At 37.4% G+C, this 23,173-nt stretch overlaps 1 protein-coding gene across 12 annotated transcripts in view; it reads right to left on the minus strand.

The window, feature by feature from the left end:
- The window catches only part of LOC122823076 (ankyrin-3-like), a 100,866-nt gene extending 88,485 nt beyond the window's left edge, over positions 1–12,381 (minus strand). For 10 of the 12 annotated variants that reach the window (XM_044102324.1, XM_044102318.1, XM_044102322.1 and 7 more), the window contains exon 1: positions 11,682–12,380. In XM_044102324.1, coding sequence (XP_043958259.1) covers positions 11,682–11,801 — 120 coding nt within the window. In that variant the 5' untranslated portion in view covers positions 11,802–12,380. Of the gene's footprint in view, positions 1–11,681 lie in introns of all 12 variants that reach the window. The other 2 variants (XM_044102312.1, XM_044102319.1) reach the window with 2 other exon arrangements.
- Positions 12,382–23,173: the final 10,792 nt, after the last annotated feature.

Here is a 23,173-nt window from a genome sequence, read left to right on the forward strand (position 1 = left end):
CTTAATGAGCCAGATTTGTGATCTGTAGAGTTTTTTTGTTTTGTTTTGCAGTGCTGACTCACAGATCACTCAGCACATTTTTAAGGCATTTTAAATCCCAGATTTAAGATACATGCACTGAACATAAGGAAGTCTTGTGCATCATTGGGTTTCATTACTATTGGCTGGCTGATATGCACTGCTCTTTTCTCACTGGGCAACAGCAGATGACGTTCCTTTGCTTCTCCTGCTGCTGGCTGCAGAGGAGGAGCTGGTAAGGGCACACATCTGTATGAGTGCGTATACAGACTGTGAATCAGGAAGGAGCAACTGACTTTACCAAAACTTTACCTCTGCAAGCACAGAAAAATGTTGGAAAAAAGGGAGCACACCATCTTCTGTTGGGCTGCCCCCCCTCATTTTACATCTCAGACAGAGACGGGGAAATGCTCATGAATAAATTAACACCAGCCTTCAACCGAAGCAAAGCACGGCAAGCAGGATGTCAACAGGGATAAGCAGTGACTGTGTAGAGGAGCCATATAAATACATTGCTCATGCATGCAGACAAAAAGTCCCTCTTTAAGATCATCTTCATCAACTACTTCCCCTCATTATGCAGACAGGATGGATGCTATTGGATTTTTGAGATGATATTGATCCGAGTTCAGGGGGACTAACAGACGGCCGACTTGTGAAGAAGTGCTGGAACGCACCAGTGGCTCACATTCACCGTCATGTGACAATAAGGATCAAACACTCATTATTGTGATAACATAGCCAGTAAAACAGGAGTACTTCAACTGCCACAAAGCCTCTAAGATGTGGCTGAATCATAGACTTTGTGGCTTCTTAATCATGTTATGTGTCTCACAAGAAGGAGAAATCAACACAGCATCATGAAGCAAATATTCTGAGACAAAATCAGCACAAAAACATCACTCACATAAGTGCTGCACTCTTAACTTCATACATTAAGACAAATACAAATATCTTACAGCGCAGTAGTCTTTAGGTGCATAAAAACACCTATGTAATCCATGTAAATGCTCAGGGCACTACAGGTATAGACTCTAACTGGACCATGACATATTTTTTTAAAAAGGGGGAGTCGATTCATTTGCTAACATGTAAAACAATACTAGAAATTATCTTAATATGGGAGCACTGCTAGGAATAACATCATTTCTCTCACATCTTGTGTCAAAGTGACAAGGATTGTATGTTTAAGATAGTATGGTTGCCTGTGTAAGATGATGTGATATGATTTGCAAAAACAAGAATGAATAGAGGACTAAACAACCTTGCATACAGCTACATAAATATACAATTTTACCTTTACACATTTACATTTCCTTGTTTGTGTCTGCCACCATCTCCAGGGATTTGTTGACATATTTTTAAATAAATTGCTGTAACTACTAACTTCTTAAAACAGGGTAGTCCGGCATGAGCAGTGGCCCTTATAGCTCACAGTGTCCAGGTTAATTAAGGAGATGTCCTAAGAATCAATAGGGCAGCTTAGGAATTTGTACATCAGCATCACTACTTCCACACTCTGCTGACTCTCTGGCTCTGGCATACGTAGACACTAACATTGAGAGGTGGATCTCATTTCAATATCTTTCACTGGAACATATATCACCTTTAGTGCAAATGGATTATTAGATAAATCAAATTATCCAACAACAACAACAACAAAAACACTTTAAAGTAAAAAAAAATGGGATTTAAAACAACAACTTTTTTTAAACATAGGTAATTAAATAAACACCATGTCTGACTTTATTGTCACAAATTTGTGAAGTTCATATTTCCAGTTTAAAGGTTTAAAGGCCAAGTAATATTCTCGAAAGAATGATACAGAAAAATTATTACAGGCCCCTCCATAGATGAACTTGTAAAGAAAACAAATTGCAAAATACATTTTCCTGAAAACACTGTGATGCTTATCCCCAGTAAAGCAGAAAGACACTGCCATACACAAATTAGAATTTGGCATAATCTAAAAGCCTGTCAATCTCTAAAACTGCAAGTGAAAAACTCTGTTCTTAGTAGAAATAAAAAAAATCTTTTTGCCAGTGATATATGGGATAGATGTCTAGCAGCTTATTTCTGATGTGCAAAAACAACAAAATTATCTTTTACCAACAAGTCTGCCAGTATCGTTTGAGCATAAAGTTTATCAGGTAGAAAAATCTTAATGAAATATTTTTTTTTGTCTTCTGTGAGTACAAAGCATGCTAACATCTAAGGATAAGTTTAATGAATGAATTGATAACTATATAAATCACTTTATGAACTCACATTTTAGCTGTTTGTAGATAAGATTTTTCAAAAATGTTTTTATTTGATAATATGATATCACGATAAAACACATATATAGTCTTAGATGTGGGTGTAACCAATAGTTGCAGCTCAAGAATCAAAAATGCTAATTGCCAAATTGCTACTGACAACATACATGCTTCGTATGAATGCTTCATAATGTATGATGTCAGCAAGGAGGACTTAGCACAGCTTAGGGCTTTTATAATACGCCTACAGATTTTATTTTGATCCACTCTCTCGTGTTTGCGCAAAACATAAAGAAAATGAAAGATGTTGCTGCAGTTGTTTTCAGCTGATCACAGGAAGAAGTCTTGAAATGTTGTACCACGTGTTTAAAAATATATATATAATGCATTGAAAATATAAAAAGAATGAAATATCACCAGAAAAACAATGCAGAAAACCTTCAGAGCAAATGTAAAGTCATTTTCTTCTCTTTCTAAAGCAAGACTGTTTGCTGTTTAATCAAGACCCTCACTGATTTCAGATTGCTTTTCTAAATCACAGCAGAACCAATGCTTGTCTTGAAGTATCAACTGGATTTCTAGCAGGTCCTAATTTTCCTTCAGCAGTTTTGCAGCTGGGTGTGTTCCAGGCTGCGATTTGACTGAAACCAGTGTACCTCATTACTGCATCATAATTTCTTGTTATTATATTACAGAACACATAAATCAGATTGTTAAACATTAAAACTTCTACTCTCATTTCAGCCTTTTACATTTGGTTCTTTGAAAAAACTCTGAGAGCTGCCTTTTGTAAACAGACGGATGGATGGCCGGAAATCAAACTGCAGGTTTTTCCAGCCTGTGTTTGAAATCAAAATTCTGATGCATTTCATTAAACTACATCTGGGTGGACACTGTCTGACTGCCTCAACTCTCTAGCACCTCATTTTTGACTTGTCCACATCCCTCAGAAAAGCAGAGAGCGACACACATATGTAAAGGTTTTCTCACTCACACTCAGCTCCTGTCTGTGTCGTGACTCTCTGCAACCACACACACACACCAACAACCCGCCTACAGAGAACATGCACAGCCCCAAAACATCAGATGAACCCATCCTGACAGTGATACTACATTACAACGCCAATAAAGCTATAGAATCTGCTCTAACTCTGACAAAACTGCAGCAGGTTTTACAAAATTGCCAACACTATTTCAGCAGTTTTACAAGACTTTGAAGCAAACCCAGACATTGTTCTTCTCAGCAACATGATCCAAAGATGTTTCAAAACTCGTGGGGCAGCATGCTACCTCTGGCATGATCTGGGTCTGCTTTTGATGAAGAAGAGCAGTAGTTTAATCTTGAGCTAATCCTGAATCTCATCTTTTTGATCAACAACCATGTCTCTTGATGTGAGAAATGGAATGTTGACTGACGAATAAATAGCGAGTGATGCTTTTTGGTTCAGCTCTATCTTTACTACAATGGACAGTAACTGTGTAACTTCAATCATCGCTCCAATCTGTCGGTCCACATCCCATTCCGCCCTGCTGTCGCTGATGAACAAGACTCTAAAATACTTAAACTCAAGGCAGAGACTGTTTTGTGATCGGGTGGTAGCAGTCCAGCTTTCTCCAGTTAAAAACAATGGAGCTCTAAAGAAGCTAGCTCTCATTCCATCCTCTTAAAACCTGCCTCTGAAATGTTCAAGTGCACACTAAAAGTCAAAACTTCAACATGGCAACAGAACCACATTTTCAGCACAAACACCATGATACTTTCAGCTGCTTCCACATATTGCTCTTGTGTTTTACCGCTGCACCGCTTACCAAAATAATGTCGGTTTTCACCGAAAACAACACTGACTGATTTTGTGCACGCGATCGCAGAATGCACACAACTATCTGACTGGCTAACTTGACATTTTCTGCTGACACAATTGTTTGGAAAAATCAAAGCACTGATCGTCTTAAAAGCAAAGCAGAACTTACAGCATCTACCTGTATTGTGTCAAAATTGTAGTGTTGTTCTATAAGTTTTTTGACACAAGTGCACAATCATTCAGTAGTGTGGTGAAAATACAGAACAAAGAGCTTTTAAATTCTTTGCAATGATGGTGGTTTGTTAGGTCTCCAAGCTCCTGCTCTCAGACAAGTTATTCCTCCACATTGGAAAAGACAATTAATCAACTTTCACTCAAAATCGCTTTGGAGATTTTGCTTTCAATACTTTTCTCTAAGTATTTTTCTGCTATATATTAAGGTTGGAGTAAATATAATGTCAGAAGTTGTGTGCTGCTCTTTTAGCTTTTTTTAATTTTTTCTGCAGTTTTGGACATGAATATAATTATTGTGAGGATATGAAAGCAAAAGGGAAAAATTATTAATACTAATATAGGCCTTCAATGACACTATATGTGATTATTTCTCTTAGTAATAAAATCTTATAAACACAGGAGATGCATAATCAAAGTAATGTTGAAATCACTTATACAATTTAATTTGTTATAAAATATTTAATGATTTTTTAATTATAATTTTCTTTCATATGTACTTCTGATCTTTGTTTGCCCTGATTGTATCAATGCTCACTGAATGAGCCCCCGAATAAAACAGTACAAAGAGAGAAGTGATCAGATGTCAAAGCGGGTAACATGTAAACATATAAAGCCTGGTATTAATTGATGCACAACTAATTAAAAAAAAAAATAATAATAATCCTGAAAAAGACACAAATATACCAAAAGTACAAGTTGCAAATGGGTGAAAATGACAAGCCCCTTACATCAATAAGTGCTTTCAAAAACAAAACAGGAATAAATGAGTGAAGTGAAAAGATTAAGCTCGTTGAGATGTGAGTGCATGTGTGCTTCATAAATGAATGAAGTGTCCCAGTTTTAAGTGTCGATCTTCCACTGCAGAGGAGAAAATAGGAGAACGAGGCTGCAGGGAGGTGGAGGAAGGGAGGATAAAAGATCCAACTAACAACATCCTCCACCTCTCCATCATTCTCTCTATCTCTTCGCCTTCTCTCTCTATTTATTCTGCCACTACTCAGCACTCCTTCCTCCCTGATCTCTTTTCCCCACCAGCATGCCTTTGCTTTCTTTTAATTTGATTTTTTTTTTCTGCCTATCTCATTTTTGCAGTGTGTTGAGGATGCATTACCGCTTCCCCCGCATCACAGTTAACCCCTCCTCATCCTCCCTGTCCACCAATCACAGCACTTGGCAGGCTCTGCACCACTTCTCCAGCCCAGCAGCCCCCCGTCTGTAACCACGTTACAATAAACATTGTATCCTGGTGCCACAAGCGTGCCATTGTTCCGTCACGGATACCTTTTTTCAGATGACCTCACTTTGACTCTATAGGCAAAGCTCAGTCCTCCTCTCTTATAAGACAATGCCTTATTCCTTCAGATCTACAGATCCATTCGAGCTGCCTTCATCATCTGCCCTTGGAGTATTTCTATAATTCATAATGCTCTCTTCTCAACAAGGTTGGATTGCTTTGCTGCAAATGAGGAGCAAAGGTCTATCCGTGCATTCCGTGCAGTTTGTTTCACTGTAACTAAGCAAAACCAACTAACAATGTGAATTTCTCTGAACTTGAAACAGAAACAACACATTATATTTTGGTGCAAAATGGTCTGTGAAGATGTTGGTAGCACCATAAACTCAAGAGAGTGGAGAATCCTTTTTTTTTCTTTTTTTACAGATTTTTTGTCCTAGTATCTTTGTACAAATAACCTTGCATCACATAAAATACACAATTCCATCTAGACAAATTGACAAAAGATATTGCTTATTTCAGTAATTTAATAAATAATTGTAATGAATTACACAGACAGCAATATATTTTCAGAATTACTGATTATAATTGGATGATTATGGCTTATAGCTAATAAACACCAATATTAGCTTTTGCTCAAAGTAAGAACATTACATAAAACTATTTTTTTTAAAAGAGATAACCACAGCTGTGGTTCCTTTTATTTTTTTGTGAACCCTTTTCAACCAAATATTTTCCTTCCATTTAACTTTTCATAAATATGAATAGATTTATCAGTGTAAACAACCAACTATTCACCAATTATCTTTTGTGGTCTACTACTTCTTGAAAAATACTTAAATTATGTCCCTTTGTGTATATTAATCTATTTAATATAAGACTTTTGAATTACATGACAAATATATTACACAACAGTTTGGTGTACCTGGCAGCTTTTCTCCACTGTATGGAAAATCTTTGCCTGTTTATGTTATTGAGCTCCTTCACATACTTCATGCTCTGTGAATGCCATCCCAGCTTTGTGAAACAGTTAATGGTGAAACTACTCATGCCTCTTTTACTTTTCAGTTTTTATCACTTTTAAGACTTCACTCGATGTCTGTCCCACCGGATAGAAGTCAGGAACGGTGCGTTCACTTCTTAAAAGTAACTAACAAACAAAAACGCATTTTTGTCCAACCACGTAGTATTTGCAAAGCTACAAAAGCATCAAATTGTCTGGTCGATCATTGTTGCATTAAGGTGATTGAAATTACAAACAACAACATGCATAAAGAGCACAAAACGGCAGGAGGAAGGGCGAGCTGGCTGTAAAGCAGGTGGCATGAGGAGGCTTCAAATACAAGGCTTGGCTTAAATAAGTGTCATGGGATTAATATACAACGTCTGGTCACTAGGGACCTCTTTAAATGTGTGCACTGTGCTCCAGGCCCCAAGTCCCAGGAGCAGGACTATGGAAGAACAATATGGGCTTCTGCCAGTTGACAACCATGTCTGCGGGGAGGGAGGCAAAGACAGACATCCATGAAGGAGAGAGGAGAGTAACAGATAAAGAGTGACGGGTGGGTGGTAGCGGGGGTGGGGGTGACAGACTGGCAAAGGTTGAATAGACTCTATTCCAAAAATAATCCTTGGTAGAAGCGGCAATCACATTTTCATCTTCTCATTTAAAAGCAAATGACGTGACTGACCTCCCTCCCTTTGTGGCACTGTACTGCTCACATCACAGCAAATTAAAATAATAGTTTTACCAGGAGGAACTAAACCTCTCCTGTTTCAGAAACTTGGTGTTTTGTTTGTAGATGCACTACTGGGCTTATTATGGGTATGTTGACATGATACAGGAGAAATACTTTTCAGATGAACAATTTTCTTATCTGTATACTTGAAAACTATACAGCCTCATTTTGGCTTTCTAATAAAACTAATAAGACAATTACATGTTTACACCAACACCACAACGTGAAAAATGTGAATCACTGTGACGCTGCAAGAGAAATTATTGTTTATGATGCCATGCATCCTTAAAAGCATCGACCAGCTTCAAGCTCAACCGTCAGTTCATGTGAAGATGCAGCTATTAGCTGTAATGCCTGCTGCTCATGTAGCAAGTTCTCAATGGGGCTCCTAATAAATGTTTTCCAGCTTCCTGTAGTAACACCAGTTGGTGAACAAACTTCACAAAGAAAATTACAAGTAGATATTAAAGATTTCTTGTGATTGAAAAACTAAAATAAAAATAAACATTACATAGCCACAGTAAGCTAATCTAGTTATATCTACACTGGCTGCATAAATAAAGCTGTAAAATGAATACTGATTTTTGAACAGATATCGTGAGGTCATTGAGAATATGCTGTTAGCTAAAAAAGAATCAATTTATCAAGAAAAAAACAGTTAGTCCAGTGTAACAACATTGACATTTTACCAAAAACACTGAGCACCCTTTATTCTGCCAATACTTAAATTAAATCTTATTTTTGCTATAAGGACTTTGAAGGACTTATCCATGCCTTCATTACATCTCGTTTGGATTATTGCAATTCATTATATAGAGGCATGGATAAATCACAGATGCACCGAGTTCAAATGATCCAGAATGCAGCAGCACAGCTTCTTACAGGAACAAGGAAGCATGACCATATAAGGTCCATAGTGGCCTTTTTACAGTGGAATATATTTTAAGATTCTTTTATCAACTTATAAAGTTTTAAATGGGTTAACCCCCCCTTATCTTGGGGACCTTTTAAAATTTCAGTGTGTGTCCAGAACCCTACGATCAAATCCTCAGCCATTACTGACAGTTCCTCTGACCCGACTTAAGAGCAAAGGAGATTGGGTCTTTTCTGTTGTTGCTCCAATTCTATGGAACAATTTACCTTTCCAAATTAGATCTGCCCACAGCCTGGAGCCTGTTAAATCGCTTCTCAAAACTAATTTTTATTCTTTGGCATTTATTTGAAGTCTTGTTTTGATACTCTGTTTTTATTCATTTGTGTTATTGTCGTTCTTGTACAGCACTTTGGTGTAGTTTTACACCTGTTTTTAAAGTGCTACGTAAATAAATTTGACATCGACATTGACATATATCACAAGACAGTAAACAATTTGCTCTTAATAACAACTGCTGTCAAGGTATGTTTGAAATGTGTGAAATTAATTTCTAAAAAGCTCCTCTGAGCTTTTAATAATGCCAAGCTGAATTTAACCAAAAACACTGAATTTGTCATAACTGGAAGCCAGAACACAGTATGGGATTTAGATACTATCGTATGCCTACTCAATGATCAAGCACAATCTATCTGAAATTTTTCTCAAAAACAGAATTGTAACATATCTGCCTGGTCAAGAGATATTTTCTTCGCCAAAGAAAAAAAAAAAGCTAGACCGGATAGGATGGGTGAAACCAAGTCAGGTGAGGCAAAGAAAAGACACATAATTGAGGAGATGTGATCCGAGGAGAGGGAGGATATTTTTTGCTCTCTGGTGCCAAGAACTGGCCCTGTGCAGACAGCGATATAGATTTACCTTGAATGAGCCAGGGATAGACGATATGCTCTCTACAATGTTACGCTACAAGCACGGTTAAACTGCTGATGTCACCTCGGCTTTTTTTTTTTCTACTATAGCAACAACATATACCTTACCTGTTGCCTTGAATGTAAAGAGGCAGAAATCAAGGTCAAACAATACACTTTGATTTCTAGTGGTGTTTCTTATGCTATCTGGCTGCTATTTATTTCTGTACTGGCTCATTTTCTGTGCATGCACATCCTCTCACCCCTTTTATGCTGTACAACATTCCTGCTCCATTTAAAACCATACTTGTTTTGGTCAAAGCTCTGTATCAGTATTGAGATTGAGTTAGTTACAACAACCAGAGAAATGGTCGCTGATGTTATTTACTTTCCATTTGGTTGATTCAGAGTCAATGTGAAAGGAATGTCATTTTAGCACTGCAGGACCTCGTGTTTCTGGTCACCATGATTCACTTATTTAACTGATTTTATGCTTTTCATTTGCCTTGTTAGGTTGTTTTTTTAAACAATAAGTCTGCCAGAAAGCCACTGCTTGTACAGAACACCTTGATATTTTTGCTTGAATTCTTAACTGATGCAGCCTGGTTTTTCCCTGGATGATCTGTATGGATCACCAGCTACTCCGGTGGCACTGATTAATGTTCCTCACAAGAGAGAACTGCATTCAGTCTTCTCTGTGCTTTAGCAGTCTGTGAGCGCCTTTCGCGTGGACCCTTTATCAGCATCCCCACAATTTAAACTAGATCATCAAACTGGAAGCCTATGATGACTTGTTTGTGCCTGAACAGCAAAATCTGCATGCCACCCTGCAGGTGCTCAACCCATATGGCTGAAGAACAAAAGGAAGTGGGAAAAATGCTTCTGAAGTCACAAAACATAACTAAAACATCAAGACAGACGCAGATGTTATTGTAAAGGAAATTATTATTTTTGATTATGTGGTTAAACATTGAATTAAGATTTTATTAGGACAGTATTACAAACTGTTTTTTTAATATATAGTTTTTCCATTTGCTACAGCAAAAAATACAAAGATAAGCTAATATGCCACTCCTAAATAGTTTTACATTTACTACAATAAACCAAGAAATAACAATCTCAAGTGGATTTTGTAATGAAAATAGGTTTAACTGTCAAGGTTTTGAGCTTTCAAAATGTAATGTTTTACTTGGATACAAAGATACCAAATTTATTCTGCTGCAATATTTGTTTTATTATTTTATTTTCAAGAAAAACTGCCATTTGTAAGTCTCAACATTTTTAGTCATGTACAGATACAACGTTTCTAATTATATTTTGGTATAAGAAAAAACAGCATCTCAAGTTTTCAAGGCCGACTTTGTTGTTACAAAACAAAGATCTCAAACAGTTTTTTATGGTAATGGTGCTGACCTAATGAAATTTGATTTTGAGTTTTTAGGCATAGTTATGGTTCAAATCATATTGTGTTAGACCAAGAGAAAAATACTGTGATTACAGTATCATTATCTTGAGAAGCCAAGATAATGATAAAAGATGAATCATATCTTATATTCTGAAGTTTTATGGTGCCATCTTATGAATTCAAGAGCTTGGGCTCTTTTTGTCCTGATCAACAAAGCTACGTATTTCTCTCTGATAAATGTAAATAATAGTTCCTTACAGCATGTCCATCTGCGCCCCATCCATCTTAACCTTGACGTTTGAGGTCACAGCATTAACGCCTAATAACAGGTGGGTAACACTAAACCAATGACGACCTCAGGCAGGTCCACCCAAAACAAACAAGCCCAAATTTCAGTGTGCGCGCATGAACGCGGGATGTTAATCCCTGACGCAACTGTAGCTAGATAAACAAACCCAAAGGTCAACAAAGTTATTCAAAGCCTGAAGCCTTCATTAATGTCGGCCTCAGCTGAAATGCTCTCACCCAAATGAAACCATCACTGCAGCAGAGACATTATTGATTTCAAGTCAGACCTATTGACCAGCATCTAGGTGTTTCTCTGTGTCAAAGATCAAGCCTAAAGTTTGTCCTTGCACAAACAGGGCCTTGCACGCAAACGCACCGAGAGCGGCCCACGCCTAAGCGGAGGGCGTGAACGCTGTAGCCTTCTGCTGATACGTACTGTTCTCCTCTACAATAACATACGTTCTCATAGCAAAAAAAAAAAAAAGGAACGTTGAGGTTCTCTGAAGTCAACCCGAAAGCAGGCATTAGATGAAAAAATAAAAGCTGGAAGACATGATGACAGCCCTGTTAGCATAAATAATTGATGTTGAAAAAATTTAAACCTATAAGTTCCAGATGTTTTATAGCTCAGCTGTATGAGCAACTCCTTTCATATTGGTTTCTGTTTGGTTATTTATTTCCCCTGCTGTGCGTGCTCTCTGCTCATCCATCTTTCTGTCGTTTTCAGCCACCCATCCACCCTCCTGAGTATTCCCACTGGGACTGCCCCCTCTCATCTCAATGCATGTGCATGTAGGATTGTGTGCATCTGAGAGAGGAGGCTGCATCATGACAAAAGAGAGGCTCCTGGGCTCCACCAGACTAAAGATGCCCCCCGATCCCTCAATCACTTCACTCCATTCTTCTCTTTGCAAATCTCTTTACCTTTTTCTTGACTTCACGTGATCGCTTTCTTGCCCTCTTTCTTTCTTTCTCCTTCTCCTCCTCCGCAGCAGCAAGATTCTCATCCGCCTTTTTCTTCAGCTGTGAGGCGGCATGCGCCATGGTGATCCAGCCCAGTTAATCCAGACAGGTGGGAAGCATTGGATAGAAGAGAGGGATTTTACCCTTTTTTTTTGTTAGCTCCTAATTAGTTTCTTGTCCTCCCTTTTCCCAGAGGAGGAGCCCTCACAGGTGTGCAGGAGGATGATTGTCTGGGAGGGACTTTTAAAATTTCCCTCTTTGTAGAGCTCTGCTTTCTTCCTCTGCAGCTATTCACACTGCCGATGCTGTGATCCAGTTTGAAGCAGAAACATGGCACACTCCTGTTTCACCTCCTTAAAAAAATCCCACTTTATAAAGGAATCTCCTTCCACTGCCTTACGTGCAGAAAGCAATTGAATTATTTTAAAACAATTAAAATTGTCTTCTTTTAGCAGAAGAAAAAGGTGTGAAAACAGCTCAGTTGCAGGAACACTAAAAGAGCTCCAAGGTGGCAGGTCCAAAGATAGGTTGAAGCTTCAGCTCATACTTCAACAAAACGTCCTGTTGTCTGGGTAAATAGAAAGATCCTGTTGCCTGCTTGACTGGTTCACCGAGTCTGCCACCTGCACCTGAGCAGCAAGCCATCCTCTGTGTACACGCAGCCGCACACGCTCAGTCCACCACGTCTAGCCGGGACAGCGGGGAAATGACAGTGGATGGGAGGCTAAGATAGGAGGATGAGAAGGGAGGGGGCAAGGGGGGGATGGGGGGCATTAAGGAGGGGCAGAGAGAGAGGTAGAGAGAGCAGCTGGGACAGCAGGAAAGAAAAGAAAGGATGGAGGAGGACTGGATGAATACCTCTGCCTAGTACCAGCTGGCTATGTTTAAGAGATAAGGATGGAATAAAGGGATGATGAGACGTCACAGAGAGAACATACAGGACAAGCACACAACGGGGGCCTGCCCGTATCGCAGCCTGCTCTGTGTGTGCATCCATGATGGTCCTGTTATAAAACTCACTTCTCGGCATGATCCCACGGAATCCTTACTTGTTCTCTTTTAACGCCATGACCAAGCGACAAATGAATAAAAACCCCACCACGACCACCTCAATCAGTAATAATTACATTTATAAAAATGTAAACAAAAAATCAGAAGTACACAAAGAAAACTAATTTTTATAATAAAAATGAATAAACTAATGCTAAATGTTGTGCCATTTACACTGTAATGACCCGAGTTGTTTTTTATTTTAACGCCCAAAACTGTGGAATTAATGTAAATTTTGTGAGCTTCATACCAAAGATCAAATTAATAAAACATTGCTGTTTCAGCACTTCACTGAGCTCAATGGAAATAAAAACAAAGGTATCAAAAGGGCTGTAGAAAGTGAAAATCTGACAGCTTCTGAGGTTTTCTATTGGTTGTTTTGGTTTGTAAAAGACACAATTGGCTGTCTGGTAAAAAAGACAGGCAATTATCTAAAAGGTTAGAATAATAAAGCAGACAGAGTAAGGATTTCTCATAATTTAATATGTAATTGAATACTTTTCAAACATGAGTGATGATCTAAGTGTATCATTGTAGTAATATTAACTGCCATTTATATTATGAGCAAACTAAAAAAAGAAGACATACAGACACTATGACTTCACTGAATGAGCTGAACTTCACTCATTTGCAAAAACACTGCCATGTATCAGCTAAAGTAACTGGACGCTAACGCTTCGATAGCATGCAAACTTTACAAAAAAAAAAAAAAAAACGTAACAGGTTTCACTTGGTTGCTGCCAGTAAGGGAATCATTTTTCCTCTGTAATTGTGTGTAATCCGAGCTGCACTTTCACAATCACTAGAAACATTTTTTTCTCTGCACATTTGGTCTTTTAGTGTCTAAAGGATGTAATGACTGCAGCGCACTTGAAAGAAATTGGGTGGAAATTTCTGTTCAACAGTGTCGCCCGAAGCTAATCACAAACTTCACTTAGTGCTATATAATAATTCATCTGTCAGGCTGTGGTTTCAGCTGGGATTTAGTACTAATCCTTCATTATGTCCATCTGTAAAAGGAGCTTACGAGTTAGACGTACCAACCCTTTAAAGGCTTCCTATCTGTCCTAAAAAAACTGGCATTAACATTAGGTGGTTTCTTTCAACATGGATCAGATACTTAAAGCTACTGCAACTACTCAAGAGGAAGTATATAGTTTTTTTGGTTTTTGTTTTTTTTTTGTTTTTTCAGGATGATTTAGTCAGCATATCTGTTCACTGAAACCAAGAACAGCACTAGGGAAAATGTTCTGATGCTCCACATGCTCTTGATGTGGGTCACCAGCAGAGATGTCGGCCTCATTTCCTCTGTATGTATTCTTCTGTCATCTGTCGGCTTCCTTTCAGGGACTTTCTGCATCAATATATAAGTCTTTGTGCTTTTATTCCAACGATATCTTGCCGCAAGCCACAACCGTCAGCAAACCTAGCGCCTCTTCAACCAGAGACGCTGCAGTTCATCAAGTTACGGACGGATGTGTCTTACTGGCTTCCACGCTTAAAGAACAATGTTACTTCCTAAAAAGATAAACTGTTTCAACCTGAGGGAGACACAAATAATTCATCCTCATTTGCTTGGCGTAGATGATTTAGGCATCATATCATGCCACATCTCACTGTTAGGAGACACTCGGCCAGGCCAAGAAGTTATCAGAGGAACTATATAGATCCGTCACAGCCTGGGGAAGCAAAGAGAGAAGGAGCAGAAGAGTGATGCTGGAAAGAGAAGTCTGAGTTTTGCTCGTGGATCTGTTTCTACTATGATCTGATCTTTGTGGAATATGATGGATGAATAAGATATTTTTTTTTTTTTAAGCAGCAACAAAAGTCTCAGAAAACTTAAAAAAATCTTTCTTCCAAACAATTAGGCCTGTTGGAATAAGAAATAAATCAATTAATCACATAATAAATTAAAACGAGCTCAATTATTTATCGCTATCGTCTTTTCCTTCTCTCTTTCCACCCAAAATGAAATGACCGGCCTACTAACAATTATCATTATTAGGAATAAATCTAGATGATGAATAACGCTTCCTGTTTACATGGACAGGGATTTTCCTGTGGTGTTTGGCTCCCTCTACTGTTGAAGCACAGAAGCGACATTTGTTCCCCCCACCCCTTCTCTTCCGGAAAATTCAACACAATCAAATGCTGGCAAAACCTGCGGCCCCATCTGTTCTGTCCATGCTGGGATAAGAATTAATTAGCATTAATGCAGATATAGCTCAGCCTTCAAATCCCAGCAGAGTCGGTGTAAATAGCAGGGACATAAACATAGAAAATGAGAAAGTAGCTGACACTGACGGACCTTATTTTTAATCTAATGACATTTGGGTTCATCATTTAAGCCGTATTTATTTGGTGAAAGTTGGATTCAAATCGGTGTGTCAGTGTAGCATTGCCATAATGTCGTTTAATGGTTTTAAGGATGCAGTACTTTTTGTGGTCACTTAGAGGAGCCAGAACAAAGATAAATAAAGAAGCACCTTCACGATTTCCTTTCTTCTTTCTTTGATGTAATACTTCCCTCTGGTTCCTGGTTTTTCCTTAATATTATTTTTTGTTTGTTTGTTTGTTTGTTTGTTTTTGCGTGAAAAAGACATGTAAATACCAGAATATTTTAGGATTCGTAGATTTTGGGAAACTCTGTTTTGACATGTAGTCAGCATATCTGCTCACTCATATGAGCAGATATGCTGACCACAAAAGAGGCAAAGACTGCACCAAAATTACTGTAAATATATTTAGAGGAGTAAAGGTGACACTGTCAAACAAAAGAACACACCTGTCAAGCATGCTGGTGACAGGATGACCAAAATGCTTGTCAGAGATATTGGTGCACTAAATGTCAAAAGACAGATTTAATACAAGAGTCTACTCCTATATATTTAAGCTTTATGTCAAATAAATGGCTGGAACTTGGAAGCAGATGAATTTGATCATCTCAAACAGACTTTTGTTTTTGAAGAGAGTTCCGGTTCCTTTACATGAACTATTTTACTTCTACCAAGAAGAGTATCAAGGTGCAACTCACAGAAAGACATTTAGCCAAATGTATAGTCATGTATATGTATAGTTCAGCCACAACTGAACTATACATATACAAATATACAAACACAAATACATATAAAAATATACATATACAAATACTAAAACTCTAGCTTCTAATACAGTGTAATCCTTCCTGTGATGCAGGACTGTCATCAAAAAGAAATCTCTACTCCATCATAATATGGCCTCTCTCTTTCAGCTGTCTGATGTCTTCATGTCTCACTCACTGTTTTTTCCACTCTCACTCTCCACACACAAAGCAGAAACCAGATACTTGATGAACAGCTCACCAAATAGGCCTAGATTAGATAAAGGCACAAAAAAACAACAAAATGCACTCTAATGTTTAAGCAACTGTTACATGATGGTTAAGGCCAGATGGGATTCAGGCAGACTGGAACACACAGAGTCAGAGTCTGGGTCCCCAGTAAAAACTAGACTTTTGCTGTAATGGAGGTCATAGCAGACACTCATCCTACAGAAAAACTAAAGTCTAGCTTTGCTCAAGTTTCAAAGCAAATGGAGACATTTCTTTGCAAATAACCTAAAAACAGATCCACCTTAATATGAATCACACACGGTGCTTATGCAGAAGGTAACATCCACAATCTTTCTTTTTTCCACTTTTGGAGGTACAGCCAATCAGGGTCAAGCAAAACGAATGCTGTAGTAGTTATAGTAGTGGTAGTAGAATTACACTTGGTATTTCAACTCCGTGAGCTGCTTTCTTTCTTTAGGCATGCTCTATGAAAAAAGATCAAATAAACTCTATTTTAGAAAACCACATAGTTTTATCAGTTGCCTGCGAGTGATCATCAAGTAAAAGTACTGTGTCGAACCAACTAAAATAACTCAAATAAATATGCTTTACTGCAGTGATCCCTAACATTCAGGGTCCACTGTCCTGCATGTTTTAGACATTTCCCCAATCTAGGACAGCTAACTGAAATGATGGCACTATGTGCTTTCCATGCTTGCAACTGCTGTAGAAGCCTGTTAATCACCTGTTCATTAAAGCACCACTGCTTTAAAGGGATAAATAAAAAAAATTACCCCAGAGATATCTCTGATGGATTGTAATCGCCCTGGGCAGATGAAGGACTAACCCCTCAGAGTGAAGGTATTATGGTGTGCTTGTGAAAAATAGAAGTAAGTAACCATTGCTTTGCTAAAGGCTTTGCATTAAAAAATCAAGAGCATAATCAACCCCAATTTTAAACATTTCCAATTCAAAACAAAACAAACAAATACAAAACCCTTTTAAATCTATTTACTTAACATCTATGCAGAGGGGTTTAAACTCAAGTCAAATGTATTTATCTGTGTCTGTCTGTCCTTCTGTCTGTGTATCTGTCTGGGGTCAGCTTTGGTCTCCTGCTGGCACTCTGCCAGCTGTCTCCTTGGCAACAGGATACACCAGCCACAAATAGCTCCAAGCTGTGCGTCCCTCCGCTGTGCCAGGGCCACATCGAGCCACATCACACCCCTCCCAATTTTGTGTCTCTCCACAGCAATAGATAGATCCTACAGAAGAATTGTGTGGTTCTGAACCTTCCAGGATGTAACACTTGTTTACAACATTCCATAAAATCTGAATTTAAAGGGAGGGGGTGTAGCAAAATAATAGAGGTGGTGTTACATCTAGAGGTGCAGTTTCACAATCCCAATAAGACCAAGAGTCCTTGCAGCTTCTAGAGGTACATGGTCATACTGACCTAATTTTCTTAAATGTTCAAATCTGACTCCTGGACAAAGTCAAACGTCTGGAACAATTAACAATAAACACATTACAATGAAAAGAGATATCACATCATGCCTAGGAGTGATTGTATGATAGGAAAAGCTATGGACACACAAATTTGACTACAAACTAAGAGACGGGTTTCAGCAAATTTTTTGAACAACTGAAAGACTGGGAATCACAAGCCTAACACCTGGGCTCGCTGACAAACTTTAACAACTCTTTAAAGGCTAAATCATCCTACCAATTAGTGGCAGTAATGCAAAAAAGTTTTTATTTGTTGTGGTCGACAATTTCTTCAAATGTTCTAATAACAAGCTCTTTGTTATAACTTTATAGCAAATTCAAAAATATATAGATTCATAAAATTATATTTAAACATCTATGCATATATATATATATATATATATATATGTTTTATATATATATATATATATATATATATATATATATATGTTTTATATATATATATATATATATATATATATATATAAAACATTGGGGGTTTTTTTGCATTGTTTTGTTGAACTTCCATGTGAAATTCAACAAAACACCTTATGAAGATGACTTGCTTCTTTCCTTTATACTCTCTGTATGAGATTTGGTTGGATGTAGGCTTTAAAGATGAGTTTAAAAGTGAAATCAAGGAAACGTGAGCTTTATTGGGTCCTAACTCACATTTTTCCCCAGGGCATTTTTTCCTCATAATTATACACGGTGGCTACTGCCAGCTCTCCGAAGGCGTCTGGTGGAGCCAAACTTCTGTTTCCGATTAATGAAGGATCAATGAAGACCACAGCACCTAGTGGGATGTTCTGATATCCTGTTCCAAATTTGAGTCTAGACACAATCTCATATCAAAGGTCTACATGCATTCATGGTAGGAATCTACTCTGATACGCACTAATTTATAGACAACTTTATGTTCATTTCCAATGTATGTTCAATAAACCAGATTTTATGTTGTTTATTTAAGATTAGTTGGAAGCTCAAAAATTGTGAAATTAAGAATTATTCTACAGGTAAAGATGATTCTGAGTGAAAGAATAAATATTACGCTGCATGACAACTTTAATTATTTTTGTAGCCTTTGAACTGCTGGGATTAAATGTTTTAATGTCACAGCTGACAGACTAAATTTTCTTTCTACTCTTTAAACCCAAAATGTTAAACTGACAGATAAAAACAATATGCAGGATTTCTTTGAATACTGACTCTGTTCTGTTAAGATAAATATTTTTAAAGAAAATTTCCAGCACTTCCCATTGTAAAAAGTTATAAGATTATTCCTTAGATTAATACTGACATATGCTAAAATAGCCTGGACTAAATGATTTACCAATACGCGGTTTGTGAGAATGAAAAAATTATATAGAATTAATTATTTCTGCAAGTATACCGGGTTCCCTTGTGGACAGTAAAATTTGCTTTCAGGCTTAATATGTGACATGACACCATTCAATAAATATTTTAAGCTTCTTAGAACCGCAGAAGTACCAACATGATTCATGAAAAAACAAGTCAAAAAGTGGATCCATGGATTCAGAAAAATTCCTTTGATGATGAAAATTACATTGCAACTTCATTTGTTTGCCTTTGAAGATCAAAGTCATTCTTCTCATCTTTACACTCAACTTATGTTTGTCTTCCCTGATCCTCAACCCTCGCTGGTATCATCAAGGTTAATTAGTCATGAACTTTCCATTTAAGAGACCGACAAGTCATCCTAATACACGCACACACACTCAGAGAATATATCCTTTCTGAGTTCCCCTACACAGAAGACGCACACTCACACACATAGAGCATACTGGAAACCAGCAGGATGCAGCCACTTCAGGATGGGTATCCTGACCTAACTCTGCTGGGCATGCTCAGTAGAACCATGCAAGCGACCCTGGCAGCGACACCCTGGCAGCCTGTCATGGCAACACATCAAGTAGGAGGCATGTGGCCACTGGGAAAGGATGCAGCAAAGTGAGGCGTAAGAGACGATAAACACTGAAATTGAATAGTAGGAAAGCAAATTATGACAGAAAAATGGAAATACCCAGACATTTTCAGATTTATGTTTAATCTTTCTGTCACTTTGTAGAATGGGAACATAGTGGACCTAACTCACTATTTTTATATGGCTTATACTTAGTCAAAAGAAGTGGGTCCCATATACGTGTCACATTATGAGTCCAGGTCCACTTTGTAAAAGCCAAATATGACCCACGTATGAGTATTTTGACCAAATAAATCTCAATGGAAGGTAAAAGAGTTCAAATAGTAAAAATTAAAAAAAATAAAAAATGTTACAAGGTCATATTTACACATCATGTCAGCACAGAAATATGATGTGTTGCGTTTATTTGTGCTAGGATTGTAATTACATTTTATTGTACATGTGGGCTGTTTTTGTGCTGATACATGCCTGACTTCCACAGAAAAAAAGACCAAAACAGGAAAGGTCTTGCTTCTTTGATGATGTTCAGTAAGTGCTCTGTTTGTGCTGTTCACACGTCACACTGCACAAGCACATCAAGTGTCTGAATTTTTCTATTTGCCCACTACACTGACAGCTGTGGTAGAGTGCCGTGATGGGTCTGATTATGGTAAAATTAACTGGAAGCACTTTTGATCGTCACCAGCAGTTCACAAGATGTTATCATTGTTATATGCATTTCAAAACTGCAGCAACATATTCTTTTACGAAGATACAATGTACTCTTATGTAATTAACAAGCACTAGTGCAATTAAAATGTTTATTTTTACAGTTTCTGTCATAAATTATTAGCAGTGAATTTTAAGGTTCGAGTTACAGAGATATCTTTAAAATTCCAATTTTGCTTCCTATCCCCAAGTCATAAAATGGAAATTACAATTTTTTGTTGTTGTTTTCTGGAAACAACAAACAATGATAAACCCAATAGTTTCTTCAGTTGTTTTCATTAGCAGAAAGATGCAGATAGGACTTCACTCATTCACGTCAGAATCTTTACATATTGGCCATTTTCTGAAACATTTTCAGTCAATGTAGAAGACTAAAATAACAATTAGAGCAATAAGCATAAAATTGTTCCCAAATGGCAAAATAAATCTCTGAGCAAGTCATTAACAACTCCAAGAATATTTGCCTGACTTTCAAAGTAATAGAGCATGGTAGTTTAAAGAGACTACTTTTTTAACTTCTATATAAAATGTAGAAAATGGAGGCTTGGTTCAGAATTGTAACTTCTATTTGTATCTATTTCTAACCTACAACATATTTGTCAGCATCTTAGCTTTTTAAAAAAAAACTTTTGTTTTATTGTCTAGGCACCACTAGAGGCTCTGTTCCTCTATTTATTTTCTTCTACTTCTTTCAGTCCAGCTTGGATCACCAAATCAACTTTAACAATGCAGTCTAAGATCTTGTTTTCTTTTTTGTTTTGTTTTGTTTTTCAATTATGATGATATTTACCACATTAGCTCTATAGGTGAAATATGATTTGGGAAGAACATGACAAAAATCTTAATGATTGTGAGCGGGGTTCACTTTAGAGGTCACTTACTGTAAGTTCAACAGCTAAATACAGAGAAAACGATTACATCATCTTCTTAGTCTCCTGTCGCCATGGTGACAGTCATATCAGCACGATCCGACCACTGTCTGACACCTTTTCTTGACTTCAATGAGAACTCCATCTCAGAAAAACAGGCACATTTTTACATGACAGGTTGACAGTATTTAATTTGATAAAAGTCATGTTTCTTTAGATTATAGCTCGCTTTTTTTTTTTTTCAGAAGACCGGTAGCCTGTCTTAAATAAAGCATTTGATCTGAAAGATCCAAATTAGAAACGTTTTTTGTGCTCCGTGATCACAGATGGAACCACTTGTCTTATGATCAATCAATAATTCAAAAGCCTGTGATATTAGAGAGCTGCACTTTGGCACATGGCAAAGGTCTCTTGCACATTTGCAAGTTTGAACGCAAATGTGCAGAACGCAGATTTCTTATTGGGAAATTTGAAGAGGATTTCAAATCGTCTCAGGAGCATCTTATAGGAACATAAACTTGTATGTTTCTCTAACATAGTGTGTCATAAGGAACATGTTTCTGGTATGGTTTTCAAGTGAAACTTCAAAATTATTCCAAACTGATAATCCTTTGTTCTATTTCAGCCCCTTAGCCCAGGAATAAATACAATAATAATAATAATAATAATAATAATAATAATAATAATAATAATAATAATAATAATAATAATAATAATAATAATAATAATAATAATAAATGTTGCCGTACTACACACTGCAACAGCAGCAGAGAAGAAACACATTTAGCGTTTAGCTATTTCAGAGCTTCCCCATTGCAGGTTTTCATCAGTGATCTATAGCCAACACTCTGCAAGCTTTTCTGCAAACCATGGCTCCTTCTCAAACTGCTGCTGCTTAGTCAGTCCCTTCAACATTAAACTAATTCTTCCCCTGTATGGTGTTTGTGCAGATTTTACTTTCCCTTAAAAGGAGTAACATTAATGGAAGCTTCTATCAGCAATAGTTGACAGGATTTATTGCTCGTCTAACAGCTACATCTCTACTCTGAACATTAAAACTAAAGCTATGTGTTTGCTTTTAATATACTGAAATGAGTCTCGGGAATTACCTGTGTAAATAACTCGGAGCTGCATGTTTTACTGACACAAAAATGTAATGGCATGTATAACCCCCTCCCCAAACTACGCTACAGCTTACTGACTGTGCCTTTCAAAAGTATCCACACCCTATAATTCTTTCCACATTTTTACATCTGATGTAAGATTGAATGTATCATCAGAAAGACAATTTTAAAATTTTATTAAGAATCTGAAAAATACTTACATCAAGTCGTATTCACTCTGATGCCCGTAAATTCAGCTCAACAAATGGCCATCAAAAGTCCCCTAATAATTAAATTGAGGCAAAAATTTTTACCCTAAGATTTGTGTTAAAACAGTAATTCTATCATGGTATAACACTAATGTTAAATAAACAAAGATTTGGAAGGCAAAACTGGTTGCTAATTGCCTTTTATTAAACCTGATGATTTATTAAGAGGAATATGATTACATATTACAAATGGATGCTGTACAGATTAGGAATTGATTAAAGCAGTAATCTAATAAAGATAAAAAACACTCAGCAGTCCTGGTTCTCAGTCAGCTGCTGATTAAGGCAAACACAGAAGTCTGTATTAAATCATCAAGCCCAGACCATAAATCACTCCCATTTCTCTTTCTATGCTTTTCCTTTCACCTTATCACATAAAACAACCTCCTCTTTGCTTTTATGCATGTCTTCATGACTGAGGTGGCTGGAAAAAAAAACAAAAAAAAACCCGCACACTGAAGCAACCACGTTATGAGAGCTGGGTTCTGTCCTGTTCCTGTGAAGACATTGAAACTGAGCCAAGCGCAGCATTCTGCTCCGTGGCTGCCTCAGCAAAAGCACAATATGTTGGCTCCAAAGGACCACAGTGGCAGGGACTCTAACCCCAAAGAATATCACCACCTTCATTATACTGTCTCTATTGTACGTGGTATATACTGCTCTAGTAACTACGCAGGCAATAAACAAGGAAAGTGGGAGATCAAAATGATG

Source organism: Gambusia affinis, linkage group LG20, assembly GCF_019740435.1.
Source record: "Gambusia affinis linkage group LG20, SWU_Gaff_1.0, whole genome shotgun sequence".
In the NCBI taxonomy this organism is placed as follows: domain Eukaryota; kingdom Metazoa; phylum Chordata; class Actinopteri; order Cyprinodontiformes; family Poeciliidae; genus Gambusia; species Gambusia affinis.